This window comes from Trematomus bernacchii, unplaced genomic scaffold, assembly GCF_902827165.1.
Source record: "Trematomus bernacchii unplaced genomic scaffold, fTreBer1.1, whole genome shotgun sequence".
Lineage (NCBI taxonomy): Eukaryota > Metazoa > Chordata > Actinopteri > Perciformes > Nototheniidae > Trematomus > Trematomus bernacchii.
In genome coordinates this window covers 2,939,061-2,962,310 of record NW_022987778.1, presented here as the reverse complement: position 1 = coordinate 2,962,310, position 23,250 = coordinate 2,939,061, and the positions used below count along the sequence as shown (strand labels likewise).

The window sequence follows — 23,250 nt, the reverse complement described above, 5'->3', positions numbered from 1 at the left end:
AAATAAATACAAGATACATGATCTGACATTATCCAGGAGCAACGAGAGTCCTTCCTTTATTTTAAAGTTGTATCTTCAGGTTTGATAGTGAAGGCTGTGTGTGACCTCACCAACAGGCAGGGTCTCTCTCTCTCTCTCCCTCTCCCTCTCTCTCTCTCTTTATCTCCCTCCCTCTCTCTTTCCAACATCTAAATGTGTGCTGTAGTTTGAATAAAGCTTCTTTCTGCTCTCTTACTCAGGCAGGAGCAAGAGGCCCTGGAGTCGCTGGGAGATTTGGAGCATCAACGGTACGTTTTCCAACTCACCTCCGGAGTCCCTAACAAGGAATACTGTGAAGGTTTTTACACTTTGACACTTCTTCATCCTCTGATTGGGGGACAGGTATTGTTAGAGGTGCTGTACTCAGGTGTCAAAGCAGAGATGTTTTTGGCTGAAGTTCATTTATTTTATATTAAGCCGTTCTGAAGTCGGGGATGTTAATGATAAAGATGCATGGATATTGCAAAGTTAGCTCCTGTGCTCATGATGCTGTGCTGTTGTGATTTGGTTTGGTTTGGTTTCTGAGTTTTGCCGAGTTGACTTGATGTGCTGCTGGGTCACTGTTGATGGTTTATTTGTTACGTTTATGTCATGGCACTGTGATTTATAGAGTGTATTGTGGCAAAAATAAGAGTTTAACGGCAGAAAATGTGTATAATTGTATGTAGAAGATGAATTATTTAGACGTATGTGCTAGTGAGTTTGCACTAGGGAGACCATGAGAGTGGCACGTATGAAATTACATAAAGTAGTCATTCAGTGTCTGATGTATAACAATTTTAACAACTTTACTTAAAGAGTAATTTAGTTATTTCTAGAGGGTTGAAAAGATGAAATTGCCCAGTAATTCACAACCAAACAAGCAAAGACTAGAGGAAAGGAAATGAAAACTATTTTGTGTAACAGAGATAAGTTTTTCTACTTCTTCGTCTTATATTCATATTTCATATTTCTAACGCCACCGTTAGTGGGATCAGATGTGATTGGTACTGACAATAGTTTGTGGAAAGAGATACTGAAATGTGCAAAAGCCCACACAAAACGTAAGTTATTCCAGCCACTTCAGCCTGGCTCAGTGTTGCGGATTGCTACTGTGGAAAATACAGAAATGTGACATTGTCAACTAGTTTCAAACAAGCCACACTTCAAGTTTGAAATGAAAAGACGGGAAAGCAAAGGAAATGTTTCTTCAAAATGAAATAGTGAATTTAGCATGTGACAGGTAGAACACTGGGTTTGATTGTTGGGATTTCTTTTTGCATTATGGGAAACTACTGTCAAGAGTGACTGTTGCTATGGTAACATTGGGCTGTTGGAGCACATGTGGAGAATAGTAATTTTCAGACGTTGAAAAGGAGAATTGTCGAACACCGAGTTAAAAGCAAATATCTTTACACATGTAGAGGTATCTGTTATACAGTCATAGCAAGTGTGTGTCGTCTCATATATGACACATTAGGCTGATGTGCACATGCTGCTGAAGCACATCTTTGTATGCAGTCTTGTACTAATGCCCTCATAAGCACCTGCCAATATGAAATGTTCCCCCAGCTAACTGTACAAGAGTGTGTGTGTGGGTGTGTGTTCTCAAACACAGGCCTTACAGTATGTGTCAATAGCGACATATGCACACACACTCCGATGCGTTTTCTGCACCAGGGGCTTTTGGACGTGCGCTCTCACACATCCCCACGGTAATCTATGAGTGTAGGTCTGTGTTCCTGTGTGTGTGTGTGTATCAATGTCAACTCTGTTCTCCTGCTGAGGGGCTCTAGAGGGTTGGGGGGGGGGGGGGGAGGAGGTGGTGAAGCTGCCCTGGATGCCCGACTTGTGTTTACCTTGGCAGGGCTGCACCCCCCCGGTCCGCTGCAGGAACAGACCAAGGCCTTATTGCCCCCTCCCCCCCCCACCTCAGCTGGAGCGGAACATACCACAGCGGCCGAACGGGGGAGTTTGCAACCACCCCGCAGACTGAATGGACTCACTGTGAGAGGGAGAGGGCTGCTTGGCTTTACCTGGCTCCTGAATGCCTCGTGCACGTTATGAAGTGGCCTCAGTTTAAAGCAGGGGTGTCCAAACTTTTTTCACCGAGGGCCACATACAGAGAAATATACGAAGGGCTGGGCTGCTCACTAGAGGTATATTGCCTCATAAGTTCAGTTATAAGTTAGCAAAATCAATCAAATGTAGGTAAATAATGTGAGTGTTGGCAGCTCATCCCTTAAAACAGAAGCCTCAGATTGATTATAATAAGGAGAAATAGGAAGGGTGTAGTTCAAGCTTGTTATGTAAATAAGTCATTGGGCTTTTTTCTTCAACTAAGATATGTTAGAAAATGTTTCCAACTTTAATTGACTGAATTTATTTGAAAAATATTCTTAAGAAGTACAATATAAGACAAGCAGAAGTTTCATTTGTGGGCCATATTCCATTATACTTTTTTAATTTGCTGAGGGCCGAGTCAAAATGGTCCGCGGGCCACAGTTTGGACACCCCTGGTTTAAATGATGCATTCAAAGAGTGTGTGCTCAGTGATGGGATCGTGACAGCAAGGAGACGTGGTTCTGGTTGGCTCGCTCTGAGATGTGGGGAGAGGTTTTTTTCCTGGCGTTCTCCGTGTTAATACATCATGAGAGTGCAGTTTGCTCGACTCTGACATAAGGCATTGTAATTCCATGTATAAGAACATAGTACTCCTTGTTTTTAGGCAACCAGAACCAGAACCAGTGCATGACACGTCCAACAGTACCGCCTACCAAATAATAATGTTATGTAAAAGAACATATGACTCATTGTTTTTAAGGCAGAAGTACAAACAGAATGACTGCTACAGAACAGAAAGCATTAATAATGTACTGCTAGATATCCTCTATGGATAACCATTATCACTTAATCTAAAAAGAAACATGAAACTCTAAACTTTTTGGAGACTTTTCTTGGCAAGTATTTGAGTTTTTTTCCTGACGTACTCTGAGTTAATATATCATGAGAGTGCAGTTTCCTTTACTCTGACATAAGGCATTGTAATTCCATGTAAGAGAACATAGTCTTTTTAGGCAACCACATCGACTAATACAGAACAGAAAGCAGTGACAGTTGGTAAGTGAAACTAAACACTAAGTAAACCTACGTACGTTTTCTTTCAAGTTAAAATAACTGTAGTGGAAACTGTACGTTACCTAGCAACAGTCTTGATAAACGCAACAAGCCTGAATGGACATGCTGTGCACGACTCGTCCAAAACTACCGCCTATACCAGAAATAATAAGTTGATGTAAAAGAACATATGACTCATTGTTCTTAGGCAGAAATACAACCAGAACAACTAATACAGAACAGAAAGCATTAGATAGACAACCATGACTTCTTTTGGCAAGTGTTACTCAATACCAGACTGAAAAGCCTGGTTTGACTGCATCCTCTCAGTTGAGTTAAGATGTACCTGGCCTGCTGTGGCTGGCTCACGAATGCTAGTGCACATAAGTGGCCAAAGTTTAAATGATGCATTTAAAGAGTCTGCTCAATTATCGGATTGTGGTTGTCTCGCTCTGAGGGTTTTCTTCTGGCTTTCTCTGTGTTAATACATTGTGAGTGACGTTCACTGTTTTACATAAACTCCCCTGTTTTAAAGTGGACCTATCATGCTATATTTGAATAATATAGTGTAGGACCATACCTATATAAGGCATATTTATACTTTTTTTTTTTCAAAATACCAAACAGATCATGCATTTTAGCCATGCCTCATTTTGCTCAATTTGACATTTTTTTAGCCCTGTTTTTGCAACGGCTGATTCTGTGAGAACAGCACCATCTACAGGCCTGACATATGTACTACAGCGTCTCCAGCGCTTTCGAACGGCAATGGCCGTGGCTGTCTCCTCCTGATTGGTGGAGTTGGCCCAATAGCCGTAGCGCCACTGTCCTGACGTCAGGACAGTGTTCAAATCTGGATCAGTTTTTATCAGATCCGTTGCAGCCCCTTTTTTAGAGATTTGGGTATGGAGGAAAATAGAGAGGGTTGTGTTTTCTGACACTTGGTGAGTTCCCTGGAACACCGGGGACACATATTCATGTATAAAAGACGTACAAAAGTGCATTTTGCATGATAGGTCCCCTTTAAACGGAGGCCCATCTTGACTCTGATATAACGCGGTGTAATTCCATGTAAAAGAAGATACAGGCAAAAGTACAACCAGAGTGACGAATACAGAACAGAAAGGATTCATTATTTACCCGTCCTTGAAACTCATTATCACTAACTTTAGGTGCATACTTTTTCTTAACAAGTAGCAAATTAGTAGTGTAATACCCGACTAAAAAAACAACCAAGTCTAGCTTCTGACTCCAATACTGACGCCTGATCAGTGCCCGTCGTCCTGTCATCCAATTCGTATCATTTTTGGATGAATAGACGTTTATACACAGCAAGAAAATCAGCTCAGGTTTGCAGGAAGAGTACGGATGGGTCAAACTGAAAATACATTCACCAAAAGTCACTTATTTTACTTTGCTTTTGTTAGGCGACTTCTGCAATTAACTAACAGCAGTAATGAACCAAGTGTTTTTGTTTAGCCGAAACAACAATCTTTTCCGAGGCTTAACCAAGTAGTTTTGTTGCGTAAGTAAACTTATAAATGTGTTAAACCTCGAGTTTTGTGTTTTGTTTGAATCCGAAGCCCATCGCATGTAACTATGGGAAACTGTACGTCCAAAACTGCCCCCACAGGGTAGAGTGTCATAGCGTTTGACAAAGCTTTACTGAGTTTGGAGTGAGTTCGGTTGGTTTTATGAACATGATGGGTTTGATTGGATGTGGCCAGAACATTTGGAACCACACCCACCAGTGACGCCATGTTGAACTGACACACCCTGAAGAACACTTCTACCTCAATGCATGGGAGGTTGTTGATGGAAAGTGATCTGTTGAAAAAATAGAATAGTCCAATACAAAGGAATAAAAATAGTAATACCCAAAAACAACACAACATCAGTTATATTAAGTCATTGTAACGATGTTCCTGGGGTGGTCGGCACATCCTATAATGAAATATATAACAGTGAGTGACTACTTCAGGGTGGATTTGTCCGTATGTCTACATATGCTGTGAGGTATTTTATGTTTCCTCTCAAACTAAGCAAACATTCACTCTCAGACCAATCTGAGACAGCGGGGCAAATATTAGTCTTACTGTACGGGATCTGTGGAACTCTGAGAATGCTAGCAGCACACACACACACTCTTTCTAACACACACACACACACACTCTTCTTCAGGTTGTAGTATGCATACATATACAGCAATGTATGTCGATGTGCTACAGTGAAAACATATATGATCTTGTTTTTAATGCCGAGTCATTGAATTCAAAAGGTCAATGAATTTCTCTTTTAGCCTTTTGCCATGATGTCAACCGTCAGCTACTGCAAACGCTTTGTGACTCTTGGCTCCAGGTTTTATTGGTTGTAAATGTTTCTGTGTGGCAGTTTGAGGCTCGTGAACACAGCACAATGAGGGTTCAGTTGGGACTCTGAACGGTTTGGTACTTTTGGACTGCGCTGCACCGTGCAGTAACGGAAAACTGAGCAAAAACAAGCAAGCGGTAATCAGGGTTTCACAGATGAGGGTTTGTGATAGCGGAGGCCATGTTTTTAGACTGAAGTTCAGGATATTTAATGATATTTATGCTCAAACATGACCTAGTGACCGTATAAATAGATTAAAGGTGGGGTAGGTAAGTTTGAGAAACCGGCTCGAGATACACTTTTTGTTATATTCCATGGAATGCTCTTAACATCCCGATAGCAATGAATATCTTAAGTGCTTTGACAAAAAATCCATAAATAAATGTCATCTGTGGAAGCCATAATACTGTAAAAAGTACGACCAATCATTTTAGCCGGCCCGGCTAAAATAACTGGATGGCCTACCTGCCTGTCAGCCTTCCATCTGTGCACAAACTTATCTCATGCCCTCATTGGTCATGTGCGCGTTCGTGTGTGTTGGAGGAGGGGCTCTGTAAGGAAGTGGCAGATTTTCTCCGGTTGTGTATTTTCACATTCTAGCGATCTCGAGCCGGTTTCTCAAACTTACCTACCCTACCTTTAAGAAGATTTGAGTCTGCACTACAGTGGTGGACCAACCCAATTTTTCATCAACCATGCTTCTCCCATAGCTTGACAAGAATTGAATAAAAGGAAAGGACATAAACATTTAAACTTTGTATTAGATTTATTGTGGGAAATGTGGCTCATTGCATTGCAAGATAAACTGATGTTGGCAAGACGATGTATTCTTTTTCTAGTTTACAACCAAAAAGACACTTTATGCAAACAGACAAAGACACAACGAATAAAGTTGGAAAAAAAGCCTAATTTAAAATGTGTTTCTTCATTGGTTTTTAACAAATGGAAAGGCATTTGAAATGAATGACTTAAACTGAGTTGTATTACTAAAGAACGTTCCTCTGGCTGTAACAGAGGGGCTTTCATTCCTCAGTGAGCATGTATAGTATTTCCAAACGATACTACAGAGTCATGACATACGCTTTCCATTTTAGCCAATGGGTCTGACGTAATAACCAAACGCATTGAGTATGTCAGACAAAATGGAATATGAGAAAAAAACACACAGTGGCATTCAGGGGCAGAGGAAATGATGATGAACCCACCATAAACACAACACTAACTTCACTGTTCACTCAGTGCAGCCTTTCTGGTAAAGAGAAGTTAGAAAAGGTTGCATTAGTTTTAATTCCCTCAATATACTCTGTTTAGTCTTCCATTTCTGCAAATTAAGCCAATCACTCAGTAAGTGATCAAAAAAGGTCAAATGTCACCATACAAACTGGCTTTGAATGGCTTTGAGTACATTTGAGCTCTGAAGGTCTGAATAATTATGTTCTCTGTACACATTTGACTCATGTGTCGTCAAATGTTGGTATTTTTCAGGTAACGATGACCCCCCTGCTTCTGCTGTGTGTGTCCTTGCCCTTCATCGCGGCAACTGTAGTGTTACAGCTTGAAAACCATGACGGTAAGTGATGTTTTATTAGATCCTTAGATTACTATCCTTATCTATATCATCAATGTCTAACTCTAGAGTTTTGGGAACTTGATTTGAAGATTAGAAATGTACATGAAACTGTATTATAAAATGTCAGTTATTTTATTATAATCTGTGCAATTTACCATTTGATTACAATTTGATTAAGTTTGCTGCTGATGTCTGAAAAAGTCAGATTTTGTATCTGTTTATTTCCTGTTCGACCTACAGTTTAAAATGGGTTTGCCTCATTTCAACCCTTTTTTTTCAAGTTATTTTCTTACTAATTTACCAGCAATATTACCAAAAAAAGTCATGAGCAATGTTAGAGCAAAGTCATAATAAGTAGTCCTTTAAAATGTGTTATGGATCAGCAGTTGCTTATTTGGTGGATCACGTTAAACCATCGATAAACCAGCTCCTTCTTGTGCACATTTTCTTGAGCAAAACCCTATACTTTCTGTACTGTATATTAGTATCCTCATAAGCAAATTAAAAGACTAAACATTTTTAAAAAAGAGACAGCAATGTATATTGCATCCCTCCCCCCCATTGATTTCTTATTATTATTATTACTATATATATATATTTATTTATATTTATTTCCCTTCTATTTGATGTTTCTCATTGTAATGAAGCCACACCTCAGGCCATTATGATTATAATGTTTATTCTTATTAATTTTCTCTCTGTGCTTTTATTTAAGTAATTAAGCTGAGATATACATAGATATCTTGCTACATGATTAAGGTGAGGTTATTGTCACCCAGAGAGCGATGTGGTTATATGTGCAGTAACTATTCTGCACACATTTGATTATGTATGTGGTTGTATGTATGTATGTATGTATGTATGTATGTATGTATGTATGTATGTATGTATGTATGTATGTATGTATGTATGTATGTATGTATGTTATGTGTGAATGTTTACAAAAATGACAATAAAACGAGTATAAAAAAAATTAAAATAAAGACTAACAAATGATCTCATCCGTAGACATGGACGGCACGATGCGTGTCAGCATCCCCTTGGAGGTGCCTCTGCGTCCTCTGCTGGGCAGCAAGGTGGTCGTACCGTGTTACTTCCAGGACAACACAGTGAATGACCCCGGGGTCCGCACCGTGACCCCGCTCTCACACCGCATCAAATGGAGCTATGTCTCCAAGGAGAAAGTCACCACGATCCTGGTGGCGTCCGAGGGGAAAGTCCAGGTGGAGACGGAGTATCTAGACAGAGTGACGATGATCAACTACCCACTGGTGGCCACCGACGCCACCATGGAGATCACAGAGCTGCGGTCCAAAGACTCGGGAACGTACCGCTGCGAGGTGCTGCACGGCATCGAGGACAACTACGACTCTGTGGACATTCAGGTTCAGGGTACGTGTTGTTGTTCACTACGATATTAACGGTATTATCACCACATGGTAGTCAAACTGCTATCAGTACAGACAACAACAGCCCTTGCAATCCTCTCTCAAAGGTAATTTCAAACTACAAGTCAAAAAAATCATTTTACACCTCAAAAGAAAAGTTCAAACATGAAGTAAACAACAGAAAAAGAGAAGACTGGTTGCATTGTATACTCAACTGTAGATCAAACATGAGTTGGGCTGACAGGAGGAAGGCCATCTAATCACTCAATATTAGAACATGTAACAGCAAGGAAGGAAATATTATTAAATATGTAGTGGCAAAACAGTTAAAAGCCAACATCAAAACCACCTGAAAACCAGGTGTGGCCTCACTCTAGTACTAACAGCCTAGTGAAGGCAACCATATGACCTGAATATTGACATGATGAGTGAAAAACAGCAAAATAATAGATTTGTACCTATATTTATGTTTAGGACTATGTGTTGTTCTTATATTTTGAAGCGGCAAGATTGCCTTCCTATTCATCCTTTAAGACACATTTTTTGCAAGTATTGCCAAAACTTTTTTATACATTACTCGACAACTATGCTCTTAGTACACATGTCCACCGGGAAAAAACTTCTGTCAGAAGAGGAGAATATCAAGACCTTATCAAATTCTGCAGGATTAAACCTCTTGAGAAACCTCTGTTTGGTTGGCCATAAACCAATTTGTATGCCACATGACGGTCTTAACAAGCCCACTGTCTGATAAAGCTCATAGAAAAGAGCTCATCAAATTTGAATAATGATTTCAAAGTGTTCTCTCTTCACTCACTTTCCGTGTCCTACAGGTATTGTGTTCCACTACCGGGCCATCACCACCCGCTACAGCCTGACATACGAGAAGGCGAAGGCCGCCTGCCTCCAGAACAGCGCCACCATCGCCACCCCCGCCCAGCTGCAGGCGGCCTACGATGACGGATACCACCAGTGTGATGCTGGATGGCTCTCTGATCAGACTGTCAGGTACTGTCCATCTATCTATCCAACATCAGATTGGTAAACGTTCCTCTCGGCTCCCAGACCGTAGTAGAGGAAAACAGGGGAAGACTCTCTGCAGTCTTCCAGTGCCGAAGCAACAAACTTCAGATAGACAGACGAGCTCTTCTTTGGGAGGCCGTTGCATTTATTAAGGTCTTTGTTACAGATCTAACTTTGAAGACACTTGATAGACCTATTTTGATGCTGTTTCGTTCACTTCAAAACACATACCACCGCTCGCTCACTCTCGCTCGCTCTACCATGCACACACACATGCACACGCTACACCCCCCTCTCTCTCTCTCTCTCTTAAAGGGATAGCGATCTGACTCTGCATGACCCTAATATCATAACACAATTCTAAACCGCTTATAAGGATCAGTTCACCCTCAAACAAATACAGTCCCACTTACCGGAAATCTAAAGTTACTGACTCACCAAACCAGTTAGACTGTGGTGAATTGTTGCATGGGCCTGGTTGACTGATTGGGTTCGGGTTAGGGTTAGGGTTAGGGTTAGGGTTAGGCAATGTACAACTGGTTTACAACGACTCCATATGCAACTGACTGACCCCTTTAGTTTGTATGTTCTCCTTTTAAGAGAGGCAGTCGGATCAGCTAGTCCAATCAATTCAATGTTCCAGGCTTTAGTGTCTTTTCTATGTCTAACAAGGATAATATAAAAACAAATAACTTTAAAACAAAGTATGTCTGCTGACTGAAATCTCTCTTTACATCTGAAGGTATCCGATCCGTGAGCCCAGAGAGCATTGCTTTGGAGACAAGGAGGAATTCCCAGGCGTGAGAACCTATGGCGTGAGAGATGTCAACGAGACCTACGACGTGTACTGTTTTGCTGAGAAACTTTCAGGTACTGTCATCAACACGAATGATGTTTATCCAGTTTATTTTCCTCAGGTTTCCACAGTTAAACATTCAAAAGAACAATGGTTTTACATCCCCTTTTTCCCCTGGGAGAAAGACACGTGCCTCTCCCGTTCCCAATCACTTCTTCACCTGTTTCCAATGAATACTAAATCTCCTAAAACTACAAACTACAAGTAGCAACTGCAACAACTGCAAAGTAGTAATATGTGCTGCTCTTCAGGCCTTGAGTCTGGGACAACAAATAGCAACGGGCATTATTAATGGGACGTATTGTTGTAAAATGTTGGAGAGAAAGTTTGTTGCTAGCCTATTTAATGATTTGTACTTTCAAACAAAACGTTTAAATAATTCACGAAAAGTAATGTGAGACAGTGAAGGGCGGCAAGTACTGGAACAAAAAGCGCTCTAGTATTTAAAAGTTTCTTGATCTAGAACTGCTGCTCTGTAACGTAGTAGTGTTTTTAAAAATATATTTGATTGAAGACACAGAAAATATATTTGGTACATTGATAGGAACCACATTTACAAATGTTCAACAGTTGAAAGCTACTAGTGTTCAACTTAGTCTCTACTATTGTACATCAATTGACAAGCCATACATAGTTGATCTTCAATTGAAGGCGTACAATATTTAAACCACAATTATAACCAAAACATACCATGTAGCCAGAATGTAAGAGACTGTTGTACAGACTAACAGAACAAATATAATAATGTCTGTAATGCCTTTCTCCTCCAGGCAGGGTCTTCTACTCCATGTCTGTAGAAAAGTTTAGTTTCTACGAAGCAGGAGATCAGTGTAACAAACTGGGCGCTCGGCTCGCCAACACCGGAGAGCTCTACCTGGCCTGGAAGGACGGCATGGACGTGTGTAACGCCGGCTGGCTGGGAGACAGGAGCGTTCGCTACCCCATCAACATCGCCAGGCCTCAGTGTGGAGGGGGGCTCATTGGAGTGAGAACCGTCTACCTGTTCCCCAACCAGACAGGATACCCCTACCCAGACTCTCGCTATGATGCCGTCTGCTTCCAAGGTAAGTCCTTCATTGAGAAGAAAATCTACTGTTCAGTGTCGTTTAGGAGCGTCTTTTTTGAGGTTGTTTTAAAGGTCACCTATTATGCAAAATCCACTGTTTCCATGTCTCTTCTACATCAACATGTGTCCCCTCTGTGGAAAGAGATTCTGAAAGTTTCAGGAACAAAGATTCTCTCTCTTTTTGTCCTGATCCATTTATATAAAAACCTGTCTGAAAATTAGCTGATCAGATTTTGGCTACTTTATGATGTCATAACGATTTTTTGGCTTGTTAGCCAATCACCAACCAAGGTAACCCCCCCCCCACCTTATCACCTGAATCTCCTCCTAGAGCACCATTGTGTTCTTTTTAACCAAATATCTCTCAGAGGGGCGTGGGGAGGGGCTCCTTATTTTCATCTAAAGTAACAGACAGAGAATCAGCTCTTTTGAAACAGGGCTGAAACAGAGGGGATTATGGGATGCTGCAATGATCTGTTTGGTGTTTGGAGCCAAACACTTCAGAGACATGTTTGTATATATCTGAGACCTATAATGTATTGATTTAAAACAGTATAATAGGGGACCTTTAAGATAATGCTATTTTATGATGGGTTTCTGACTGTCCATTTCATCAAGCCATTATGCAATCTTGTATTCTCAGCTGGAGAGGATTCCAATGCTATTCCCGTGAGAACGACCCCTTTCCCAGACATTATCCGCATGACACCCCCCCCTGGGCCGCACCCGGGCTTCACCCCCTCACCGGGAGCAGAGGAGAGCAAGACTGGAGGAGTTGACACCTTGTTCGCATTGCCCATCCCACCTAGTATGACAGATGTAGATACTGCCATGGCTCCAACAGGTACGACAGCTATGTGATTAGATATGTGAACCCTAACCCTAACCCTTGATGATTGACAAAACACTTTGAAATAATTATTTAAACTGTTAGAGAACATTTCTGCAAAGGTGTAGCCTTTAGAGAGGGTTAAACCTTCACCTATTTCCCAAAACAAGAGAATATTCTCCATTGGCATCTGTGCAAGTTCCTGCCTTTTTATAATTACTTTTAAGTAATACAAGTTAAGAAAGAAGTTGGATTTACATTTTGAACGTATCTCAAAAAGGCCTTTTGAATGTGTGATGAACCATTCACACGACTAATTTGGAAACGGTGAGTGATAAAGTGAAGAAACAAATCTGTGTCACTAAGTTGAACTTGATGTACTGATGAAGCAAAAAGCTTGTTACCCTATCATATCTCACACTGCACTGTCACTTTTATTCATGTACCTTTGTTATTCATGTTTTATTATCTTTGCTTTTAAATGAGTTTCTTTCTCAAAGAAAACAACGACTGCAACTGCTTTCTTCCCTCCCCCTCCTCCTCCAGGTGTGGTGTTTCACTACCGTCCCATCACCGGTCGGTACACTCTGAGCTTCGTGGCGGCTCAGCAGGCGTGTCAGAGCGTCGGCGCGGTCATCGCCAGCGGCCAGCAGCTGCAGGCGGCCTTCGAGAAAGGTCTTCACCAATGTGACGCCGGCTGGCTGCGAGACCAGACTGTCAGGTGAGCAGGAGGCGAGGGAAAACAGAGATCAACCAATATATACAACATGTTTCCCATAATGGGCTGATTTTCATTTCATTTAATGATTACAGGTTTTTATTGAATAGCTCATCAAAATCCTTGCTGTTTCCCCAACATAATAGTTACTGGACTAGGCTTTTTACTGCAATTTAAAACCTGACAATGAGATAGGATCATCACAAAGACCATACTACTCTTGTTTCAACATTGGGTCACCTGTTTAACCAGAGTAAGGGACCTTTACATCAACAATGTTTTCGGTAGCTGTAGCCAACTCTCTGACAAATGTTGCCTCCCAGACTCTCATCTATTTCGCTTCTTCCAGGTCCGTAACTGGGTTAAACTAAATAACCCTTCCTTCCCCAATATCCCTCCGGATTCAATAATTGACTCAATTCTGGACACTCTAACAACCGAAAAAGGTCTGGTTTCAAGAATTTACAATTCCATCTCCCGTCTCACAGAAACATCTCTTGGTAAAATCAAACAAGATTGGGAAGAGGAACTAGTCCAAGCAATAGATGATGATGGCGCATTAGCGAAAGTGAACAATAGTACGTCCTGTTCCAGGCTCAATCTTATACAACTTAAAGTTGTCCACCGTATCTATTACACCAACTCCAAACTCTCCAAAATATACCCGAATGTCACGGATAATTGTAACAGATGTCACACGTCACCAGCAAACATGAATCATATGTGTTGGTCTTGTCCTCGCCTACAAAAAAAAAGGGAAAAATATAGACCGTACAAAAAACTCACCTGTTCACCGTGGCCTTTGACCCCTAACCCATCACAGTGCCCCTGCTTCCACTCCTACTGCTATTTATTTAATTTGTTACTTTATTATTTGCCCCTTTTGTTTTGTTTGTTTGTTTGTTCACCATGTAAAGCGGCCTTGGGTCCCTTGAAAGACGCTATACAAATGTAATCTATTATTATTATTATTATTATTATTATCATTATTAATACACTATTTGAAACCAATCAAAACCCCAGGATTTAAAATCTCTGGTTGAATATGGTTTATACGTAAGTAAGTAAGTAAAACTTTATTTATATAGCACCCTTCTCAACACGAATGTACAAAGTGCTTTACAGTACAGTACACAATTCACAGTACAACTAAAATGTAGAATAAAAAGGCATCAAATTATTATACAAAACTCTAAACAACTCTGTGCGACGATTAAAGGTATTCTGATTCTGATTAACAACACTGATTCCTCGAGGGATGTTACAGAAAAGAAAAGCCGTACTAAAGTGTCCCCCTATCCTCTTTCCTGTTCAGGTATCCCATCGTGTCGCCCAGAGATAACTGTGCTGGTAATCTGCCTCACATCCCCGGAGTCCGATCCTACGGCCTGAGACCAGCAAGCGAACAATTCGATGTGTTTTGTTATATGGAACGTCTGAAAGGTGAGGAGCTTTATACATTATATTTTGATATATTTTTTATATTTTATATTGTTGCATCGACTCAGTTGTCTTGTGTCTTATCTGTCAGAGAGAAACCATTATATATTTTATTTGTATTATCATACATTTGACCTCCTTGTGTCTATTAACCTGATCAAATGTTACATTTTGCTGCATGTACCTTTTAAAGTTCTTAACAAATAATCTGAAGGAAATTGTTTGTTTTTGTAAAGCACTTAGAGCTGCATGTGTTGTATGAAAAGTGCTTTATAAATAAAGCTTTATTATTATTCCAGGTGAGGTCTTCTTCACCAGTGACTACGACAGCTTCTCGTACGAGGAGGCTGTGCAGCACTGTCAGAAACTCAACACGACGCTGGCCACCACCGGACAGCTGTTTGCCGCCTGGAACCAGGGGCTGGATAAGTGCCGCCCGGGCTGGTTGTTGGACCGCAGCGTCCGCTTCCCCATCACAACCCCCAGGTCCCACTGTGGAGGAGGGCAGGTCGGCGTCCACATGATCTACGCCTACCCCAACCAGACAGGATTCCCCGATGAGCACTCACGCTACGACGCCTATTGTTTCAAAGGTAGGAAAGTGTAGATTTTAGAAGGAAAAGAATAGCTGAACGTTTCTTAACATCTCCATCATCTTCCAGACAAAATCACCAACAAAATCACCAACATTATATCCTGTATTATATTTGTTACTGGAAATTTCTAGTGTCTTAATTTCTCTTATGTACAACGCAAACATTTCCCAAGTTGTTACCAATAAAGTACTTATCTATCTATCTACCTATCTATCTATCTATCTATCTATCTATCTATCTATCTATCTATCTATCTACCTATCTATCTACCTATCTATCTATCTATCTATCTATCTATCTATCTACCTATCTATCTACCTATCTATCTATCTATCTATATGAATGCTATATCCTACATACTGAGCATTTCTTCCTTCATTTTGTCTTTTTCAGCTGAAATTCCAGTCGACCACGTTGACAATGAAACCAGTATTGATCTGATTGATTTCTTGACGGTGGATGTGATAAACAAGACAATAGTCAAAGTTGATCACTCGGTTCCCACAGGTGAGACAAATGCTTGAAATACTTTCTATGAAGTTCTTGTAATTACCTTGGCTTGGTTGTAAAGTTTTAATATTTCTAAAACATTGTCCAAAAGTACATTTTTCCAAAGTTTAGTAATATTGTAGTTAATAATTGAATCTCTTGTTTGTTGGATTTTAGTTGACACCACTGTACACTACAATGAAACTGAAACCAGTGTAAACATTACCGAAATAGAGGAGTTTGTCAACAAGACAACCGTCACAACTCAACAAGTTGCTCCCACTGGTAAGACAAAAAGTGCATTTTACCATGAAGCTAAACACAGCATTTGACTAGTAGTAGTATCTAATGAACTCTTGATTTGTTTTCATGTTTCCCCCAGTGAGTCCAATTTTACCTCCAATCCCTGTTGATGTGTCCGGCTCTGGATCAGCTGAACATTCAACCAGCGGAGAGATCCCAGAGGAGTCCATCACCTCGGGGTCCAGTGGTGATTCCTCCGGTTCGGGACAGGTCCTCTTCAGCGGACGCCCTGACGTCTTCTCCGGGGGTGAGTCCACCTCTGGAGGGCCGCAGGAGGCAGAAGGAGGAAGCGCCGTGTTCGTCTCATCCGGAGAAGGTGGTAGTCAATCTGGATCTGGATCTGAGGAAGGGTTCGACGGACAGCACTCTGGCTTCAAGTCATCCGGATCAGGTTTTACCAGCGGAAGTGGGGACATTAGTGGTAGCAGTGGAGACTCAATGATCATCATGGTGGACGGGAATATGAAGGAGGTGTGGCCAACTCCCCCAAGACCCACTGAGCAGGAGTGGGGCCAGGGAGGCATTGACAGCAGTGGGGTTAACTTGGAGTCGAGCGCCTCTGGATCTGGAAGTATGTCCGGGTCAGGCTCCGGTGGAATTTCTGGCATCTCATTCGTCGACCAGGGTGGCGTCGACCTGACAGTCCAGCCGTCCGGTGAGCAGGAGGTGTCTGGATATCGTCCGTTTGGATCCGGGTTCCACAGCGGCTTTACATCCGGTGTCTCAGGCAGCGGCTCCGGCTCCGAGGACTTTATCCAGCATCGAGGGGACGTCATCTACCTCACGGACAACAACATGATGGAAGTGACCGAAGCGCCACAGATACGCCACCCAGAGCATGGCCGAGGAGTGGTGGAGATCAGCGGGCAAGGCAGTGGGTCAGGGAGCCATCATGAGTTCAGTGGCACCTTCGACATTAACATGCATCACTCCGGAAGTGGAGTCCTTCATGAATTATCTTCTCAGACTACAATCTATGAGGAAACTACCAGAACCGACCAATCAGGACACGAGGAAGAGGATCAGGAAAGACAGGCAGAACCTACAGTTTATGCCGTGACTCCAGACGCAGCCTACACCAGCCCTACCACAGCACCGTCGGTGTCCTACGCAACTCCTTCTGTCATGGAGCAGCCTGAAGTAGTGGAAGGTATGTGTCTTTAGATCAAACTGTTTTACTAGGCCAACAAATCTGCCAAATGCATGTTCAACATTTTGGGAAATACACATATTTGTCCACCCAAAAGCCAGGTGTCCATCCATTTGGACCTCAGCTTCAGGCACTAATGCCAGCCGTCCCATTGCATCTCCCACAACATCGCAAAACATTTTGATAAACTGACTATATTTTCTCACCACTGATGAGTTAGAACTACAAAATCGGAGACTTAACTTTGAACTTTTTCAACCTCGTCAGACCCCTGTGATCCAAACCCCTGCGGTTCAGGGTCCTGCTCGGTGCAGGAGGAGCTCGCCGTGTGTCAGTGTCCGACTGGTTTCTCTGGGGTAGACTGCTCGACACGTGAGTCACCAAACTACCGTAACAAACAACATATTGTTTCAAATGCCATTTAGCTAAAAAGAAAACCAATAAAGACATTTCATATTTTCTGCTTCTGACCAAATATGTTGTGTGGTGTGTGTGTGTATAGCTGTGCAGGGCTGTGCAGAGGGCTGGCTGGAGTTCAAGGGCAGCTGTTACCTCCACTTTGCTGAGAGAGACACCTGGTCTGAGGCCGAGCAGCGCTGCCAGGAGGTCAACGCCCACCTGGTCAGCATCGGCTCCCAGGACGAGCAGCAGTTTGTCAACTGTGAGTATCTGTGAGCGTGTGTCGGTGTGGGTCTGTGCATCTGTGAATGTGAGTGTGTATCTGTGTGTATCTGTGTGTGTCTGTGCGTGCATCTGTGAGTGTGAGTGTGTGTGTGTGTCTGTGTCTGTGTGTGCATGTGTGCATCTGTGAGTGTGAGTGTGTGTGTGTGTCTGTGTCTGTGTGTGCATGTGTGCATCTGTGAGTGTGTGTCTGTATGTTCATGCGTGCATCTGTGAGTGTGAGTGTGTGTCTGTGTGTGCATGTGTGCATCTGTGAGTGTGAGTGTGAGTGTGTGTCTGTGTCTGTGTGTGCATCTGTGAGTGTGTGTCTGTGTGTGCATGCGTGCATCTGTGAGTGTGTGTCTGTGTGTGCATGTGTGCATCTGTGAGTGTGTGTCTGTGTGTGCATGCGTGCATCTGTGAGTGTGAGTGTGTGTCTGTGTCTGTGTGTGCATGTGTGCATCTGTGAGTGTGTGTCTGTGTGTGCATGTGTGCATCTGTGAGTGTGTGTCTGTGTGTGCATGCGTGCATCTGTGAGTGTGAGTGTGTGTCTGTGTGTGCATGTGTGCATCTGTGAGTGTGAGTGTGAGTGTGAGTGTGTGTCTGTATGTGCATGTGTGCATCTGTGAGTGTGTGTCTGTGTGTGCATGCGTGCATCTGTGAGTGTGAGTGTGTGTCTGTGTGTGCATGCGTGCATCTGTGAGTGTGAGTGTGTGTCTGTGTGTGCATGTGTGCATCTGTGAGTGTGTGTCTGTGTCTAGCTGTTTGCAGGGCAATCTTTGGCATTTGAGCATGTGCAAACTCAAGCCATATGGATTTAAGTGTTTTTTTGGGATCTGGAAACTATATATATTAAATCATTCTAAAGGAAATATCTTAAATATCTAATACAATAGATTAGTTACAGGCGGGGCTGTATTAAGAAAGCTATAAATGCTACACAAGTTGGTTTACAAGTGGGAAGCCATTGAATGATCATGTCCCTCTTTTACTCAATGTAACAAGAACTACTGTACTGGCGAATGAGCCCTAAACAAATAAATTATTAGAGAGATTATCTGAGAGTAAAGGGTTAGAAAAGATGCAAAAAAGATGAGAGATGGTCGTGATATTTCACACTGCTTTAAGAGGGACTTGAAACTATGTAATCATCAATGCATCCATCTGTTCCCACACATGCTAATCCACACCCCAGGTATGTACCCCTACTTTGAGGGAGGACTTGTAAAAGTGGTTTAAAAAGCTTAAATCTGTTTTTTTTTATTTTTGCAATGCAGCCAATGGCCAGGACTACCAGTGGATTGGACTGAACGACAAAGACGTGCAGAATCAGTTCCGCTGGACAGACGGCAGTCCTCTGGTGGGTCTGGTTTCTTTACAGCTATAAGTTATTCATCTTTGTTTACTGTATGTATCCATTAATCGTCTATGTTCCCTTAATAGTCTTTTGAGAACTGGAGGCCCAACCAGCCAGATAACTACTTCAACTCTGAGGAGGACTGTGTGGTGATGATCTGGCACGAGGGCGGACAGTGGAACGACGTGCCCTGCAACTACCACCTCCCCTTCACCTGCAAGACTGGACCTGGTAGGCTCACTGGGTTTAAATATGTATCAGGCCAGGAAGTTACTTTCTAGAAGGAACATTTGTTCAGGATGTGGAGCAGTTTGATTGCTAAATGATGAACGACCAGCCTGGACCAAGACAAGCTTCTACTACTACTAGTTGCCTTAAAGGGGACCTATTATGCAAAATCCACTTCTTCATGTCTTCTCTACATCAACACATGTCCCCTCTGTGTAAAGAGACTCTGAAAGTTTCAGGAACAAAGATTCTCTCTCTTTTTGTCCTGATCCATTTATATAAAAACCTGTCTGAAAATGAGCTGATCAGATTTTGGCCACTTTATGATGTCATAACGATGTTTTGTCTTGTGTAACCATTAGCCAATCACCAACCAAGGTAACCCCCCCCCCCCACCTAATCACCTGAATCTCTTCCTAGAGCACTATTGTGTTCTTTGTAACCAAATATCTCTCAGAGGGGCGTGGGGAGGGGCTCCTTATTTTCATCTAAAGTAACAGACAGAGAATCAGCACTTTGGAAACAGGGCTGAAACAGAGGGGATTATGGGTAATGCTGCAATGATCTGTTTGGTGTTTGGAGCCGAACACTTCAGAGACATGTTTTGTATATATCTGAGACCTATAATGTATTGATGAAAAACAGTATAATAGGGGACCTTTAATAACCTTTTCTCTGTCTTGTTTCCCAGCCATGTGTGGATCCCCTCCTGAGGTGGAGCACAGCCGGCCGATGGGCAGCGGCAGAGAGCGATACCCCGTCGACTCTATAGTCCGCTACCAGTGTGACGCCGGCTACACACAGCGCCACCTGCCCGTCATCCGCTGCCTGCCCGACGGACAGTGGGAGCAGCCTCAAGTGGAATGTACAGAAGGTGAGAAATACTGTCATATGTGTCTCAAAACAATAACAAGCAAGTAGCTTACTCGCTAGGGGGCTAAGTAGGAAAACCAAAAACAACTTTTTTTTTTGGCACAAAAGTCCTTCTACATGTTGAGTTTGAAAGTAAATGTTTTTATATATAGGATCCATCAGATCCGAGATAAATGTGTAGTCTCTCAAGATGAATACATACTAGTGTGTTGAGGTGTTACAGCAAACCTTCAAAGCCTAAGCCTTGACCATTACTCTGCCAATTCTGATTATTATGTTATTATTCATCATCCAAATCAAAATGTCATGCGGTGCTTTAAACGCAACAAGTCCCTAGGTTACTTAAACTTTTTTGGTTACTTAGTGCATGTTTTTAAACCAGTTTATTCATGATAAAGAAATATAGACTAGATGGAGGACCTGGACTATTTTGAGGAGATTTACACCTTGAAAAGCTTTTGAAATACAGTACATCTCCTGTTGAGCTAATATTCAACATTCAACAGTCTTGAACATAGATCCTTCAGCCACACTACTCTCTTCCTGGTCCATTCAAGGTTCAAGGTTCAAGGCTTTTATTAGTCATACGTACACAGCTACAGTGTAGTTATGTCGATGAAAATCTTAGGTCACAAGCTTCTCCCACGGTGCAACACAATAAAACAGAAAAACAGAAAAAATAGTGCAAGTAAATACAAACAAAAATAGTAAAGTAGTGAAATAGTGCAATAAAAGTGATTGGAATATGATATATTAGATCAATAATTCATTAATTCATCTGTTGGCCCCTCATGTTTACCTGATGTTAACAGTTTGGTTACCTTTTCTCCCGCAGCCGGCGCCAACAGCAACAGGCTACACAAAAGATCCCTCAGGAGGAGAAGTAAAGGCGTCAGGAGCCAATAGGAACAGAGGAAGCTGCTCTGAGCATGAGTAAAAAGGACATACAACAGAGAGCCACAAAGGACCCCCCCCCCCCCTCTTGTAAAGAAGCATGGACACCAATGCAAATGCCCGACCAAAAAGATAACATTCCCCACCGTGTACACTACACACTAAAGCACATTTAGACAGTGGTAGTGTAATTGTTTTGGATCTTTGAGTGTCACCCTGCACCTTCTGAAGGCGGTTTCTATAGGTATTTATACTGTCTGATTTATAGCTAGTAATTGGAAGCATTATCTCAATGCACATTCTGACATTTCCTGCAATCATTTGCCAGCACTGCACACAGAGTTAAGGTAGAGTGACATGAGAGGTTTTAGAGTGACACGCAAAGTCCAAAACAACCAATTAAAAGAAGTGTTTTCGATTGCAGCTGGATTCTCTGAAGTCAAACACATAGACTTTTGCTATGTTTTTAGGGTCTTTTTCTAGATCTGTGTTTCGTAGTCATTTTTATATCTTTTATTTGATCTTTAAGGACTACATGTTCTTCAGACTGGTGAAATACTGTTTTATGTTTTTTTTTTACATAATAGGCGAATACAGTGACCCCTTAAAATACAGCCATAAGCTCTTGTTAACAACATAGAGAACTGTGAAGGTGAAGTTTATTTGTATTTGATTTATCAGAGCCTTGACGCTTACAATATTGCATAACATCCCAAATATGAGTACAAGCAAGGGCAAGAGATGATGCCCCTGTGCAACAACACAACCGCAGTATCAGCAATACTGACATGATTGTGCTGTTCCAACTGATGATGAATATAGAAATCAAGACGTAAATAAAGTCAAACCTGGATTGAAATAATCAGCACTCATGCACTTTTAGGAGTCTTCAGTCACTTCTGTGCTAATCATTTGAATCCAGTGCACCTTAAACATATCCTCATCTGTAGCTGACACATGGCAAGGAAACTGAATAAAAGTGAGATCTACAGTATGACACTGAATTGGTTGCTTTTGGCAAAAGATGTCCTCCCAATTGTTTGCAGGTTTACATTTGCCATTTCTCCAGAGCAATCGATGTCAGCACCGTCAGGTCATGCTTTTATGAGATTCAGTGTTTGCTGAATGAAGTTTCTCACTGTAAATACTCTCTTTACAATTCTCTGAACAGCAGGATCTGTCAATGACCTACACAGAGCAGACAATTTAATTGTTTAGTTCATCATCAATCCGTTTGTTGCTTTGTTAGTTTAAATAGCTGTTAAGTTGCAGCTATGAGTTATTTATCAAGCAGGAATGACTTTTGATTTTGACAAACAGCGTATGAAGACACAAAATGATTTTTCGAATAAAGACATCTTTGTGGAAGTTCCTTGCTGTGTTTCATGCAGATCTATCAGCAGAAATGTACTTCTTAAAACTTGAGGAATTACACCATTTTAGGGAAAATAAGCTGTGAAAACAGTAGAAATTATATTAAAAATTAAATTAAAAAGAGAGGGTTGAGATGGAGGTTTTAAAATGATGACCATGACCTTTAAAAGGCCAGGATTCAAACTCTTAAACAGCAACCACACACACATGGACGCACACACACACACTCACAATTGAGTATACACACTACAAAATATGAAAGTAGAGGACTTTGCGTGAAGACGCCACAAAGGTACACCTAGCTGGCTCAAAGTAAATAAAGTCGATCTGGATATCAATTACAGAGTGTATGCTCATGGAGGATAACATCAGTGAGTCTTTATCAGTTTTTAGATTTTTCATCAAATCTTTAGACGAGTAAACCAAAATGTGTGTAACGTGGCACACAGACACGTCTGTTGTGTTCAGATCCCGAATCCTGATGTGAACATACTGTACTGTGCTGTACCAAATAAAACTTGGAATCATCTCTCTGTGAAGTTATTGGCCTAGTGTGCAAAACCATCACTTATTATCCAGGAGTCAAAACTGTGTTTCATTCATGAAAATCACACACAGAGGTTTTCTGTCATTTTGTAGAAACACCATCTTTCCCCAGAGCTGTTTGAATTTGAGGTGGACTCTCCGAGCCAAAGGAACAAACCTGGCATTTAGTTTGTTTTCACCTTCCTGTGGAACCCAACCGTGAAAAACTCACAGTAAATAGCTCCTTCTTCTTCTACAGCGCCTACCTTCATCCCATCAGTCGCCTCACACAGATCTTCTCTGTAGCCCTGTATGTATACAAGTGCATGTGCGGTTGCACGTTTGCACAGTCACACTGTATGTGTGTGTGTGTACATTAATCTGATGTGTGCGTGTAGGCATGTAA

At 41.8% G+C, this 23,250-nt stretch overlaps 1 protein-coding gene across 1 annotated transcript; it reads left to right on the top strand.

Annotated features, from left to right (window-relative positions):
* The first annotated feature begins 244 nt into the window (after nucleotides 1-244).
* On the top strand, nucleotides 245-22,848 carry acanb (aggrecan b). The gene is made up of 19 exons (XM_034149064.1): nucleotides 245-287; nucleotides 6,991-7,075; nucleotides 8,084-8,467; nucleotides 9,297-9,471; nucleotides 10,229-10,356; nucleotides 11,113-11,406; nucleotides 12,052-12,252; nucleotides 12,784-12,958; nucleotides 14,271-14,398; nucleotides 14,695-14,988; nucleotides 15,385-15,498; nucleotides 15,658-15,765; nucleotides 15,863-16,933; nucleotides 17,201-17,305; nucleotides 17,436-17,594; nucleotides 18,871-18,953; nucleotides 19,037-19,181; nucleotides 19,870-20,052; nucleotides 20,887-22,848. Exons 2-19 carry the CDS (start codon nucleotides 6,997-6,999, stop codon nucleotides 20,955-20,957), a joined length of 3,897 nt encoding a protein of 1,298 aa, XP_034004955.1. The 5' UTR covers nucleotides 245-287; nucleotides 6,991-6,996; the 3' UTR covers nucleotides 20,958-22,848.
* Nucleotides 22,849-23,250: the final 402 nt, after the last annotated feature.

Coding starts and splice junctions, on each gene's coding strand:
- acanb (XM_034149064.1), top strand. CDS start 6,997: ATGACCCCCCTGCTTCTGCTGTGTGTGTCCTTGCCCTTCATCGCGGCA. Junction 7,076..8,083: donor ACAGCTTGAAAACCATGACG/GTAAGTGATGTT, acceptor TCTCATCCGTAG/ACATGGACGGCACGATGCGT. Junction 15,766..15,862: donor TCAACAAGTTGCTCCCACTG/GTAAGACAAAAA, acceptor TGTTTCCCCCAG/TGAGTCCAATTTTACCTCCA.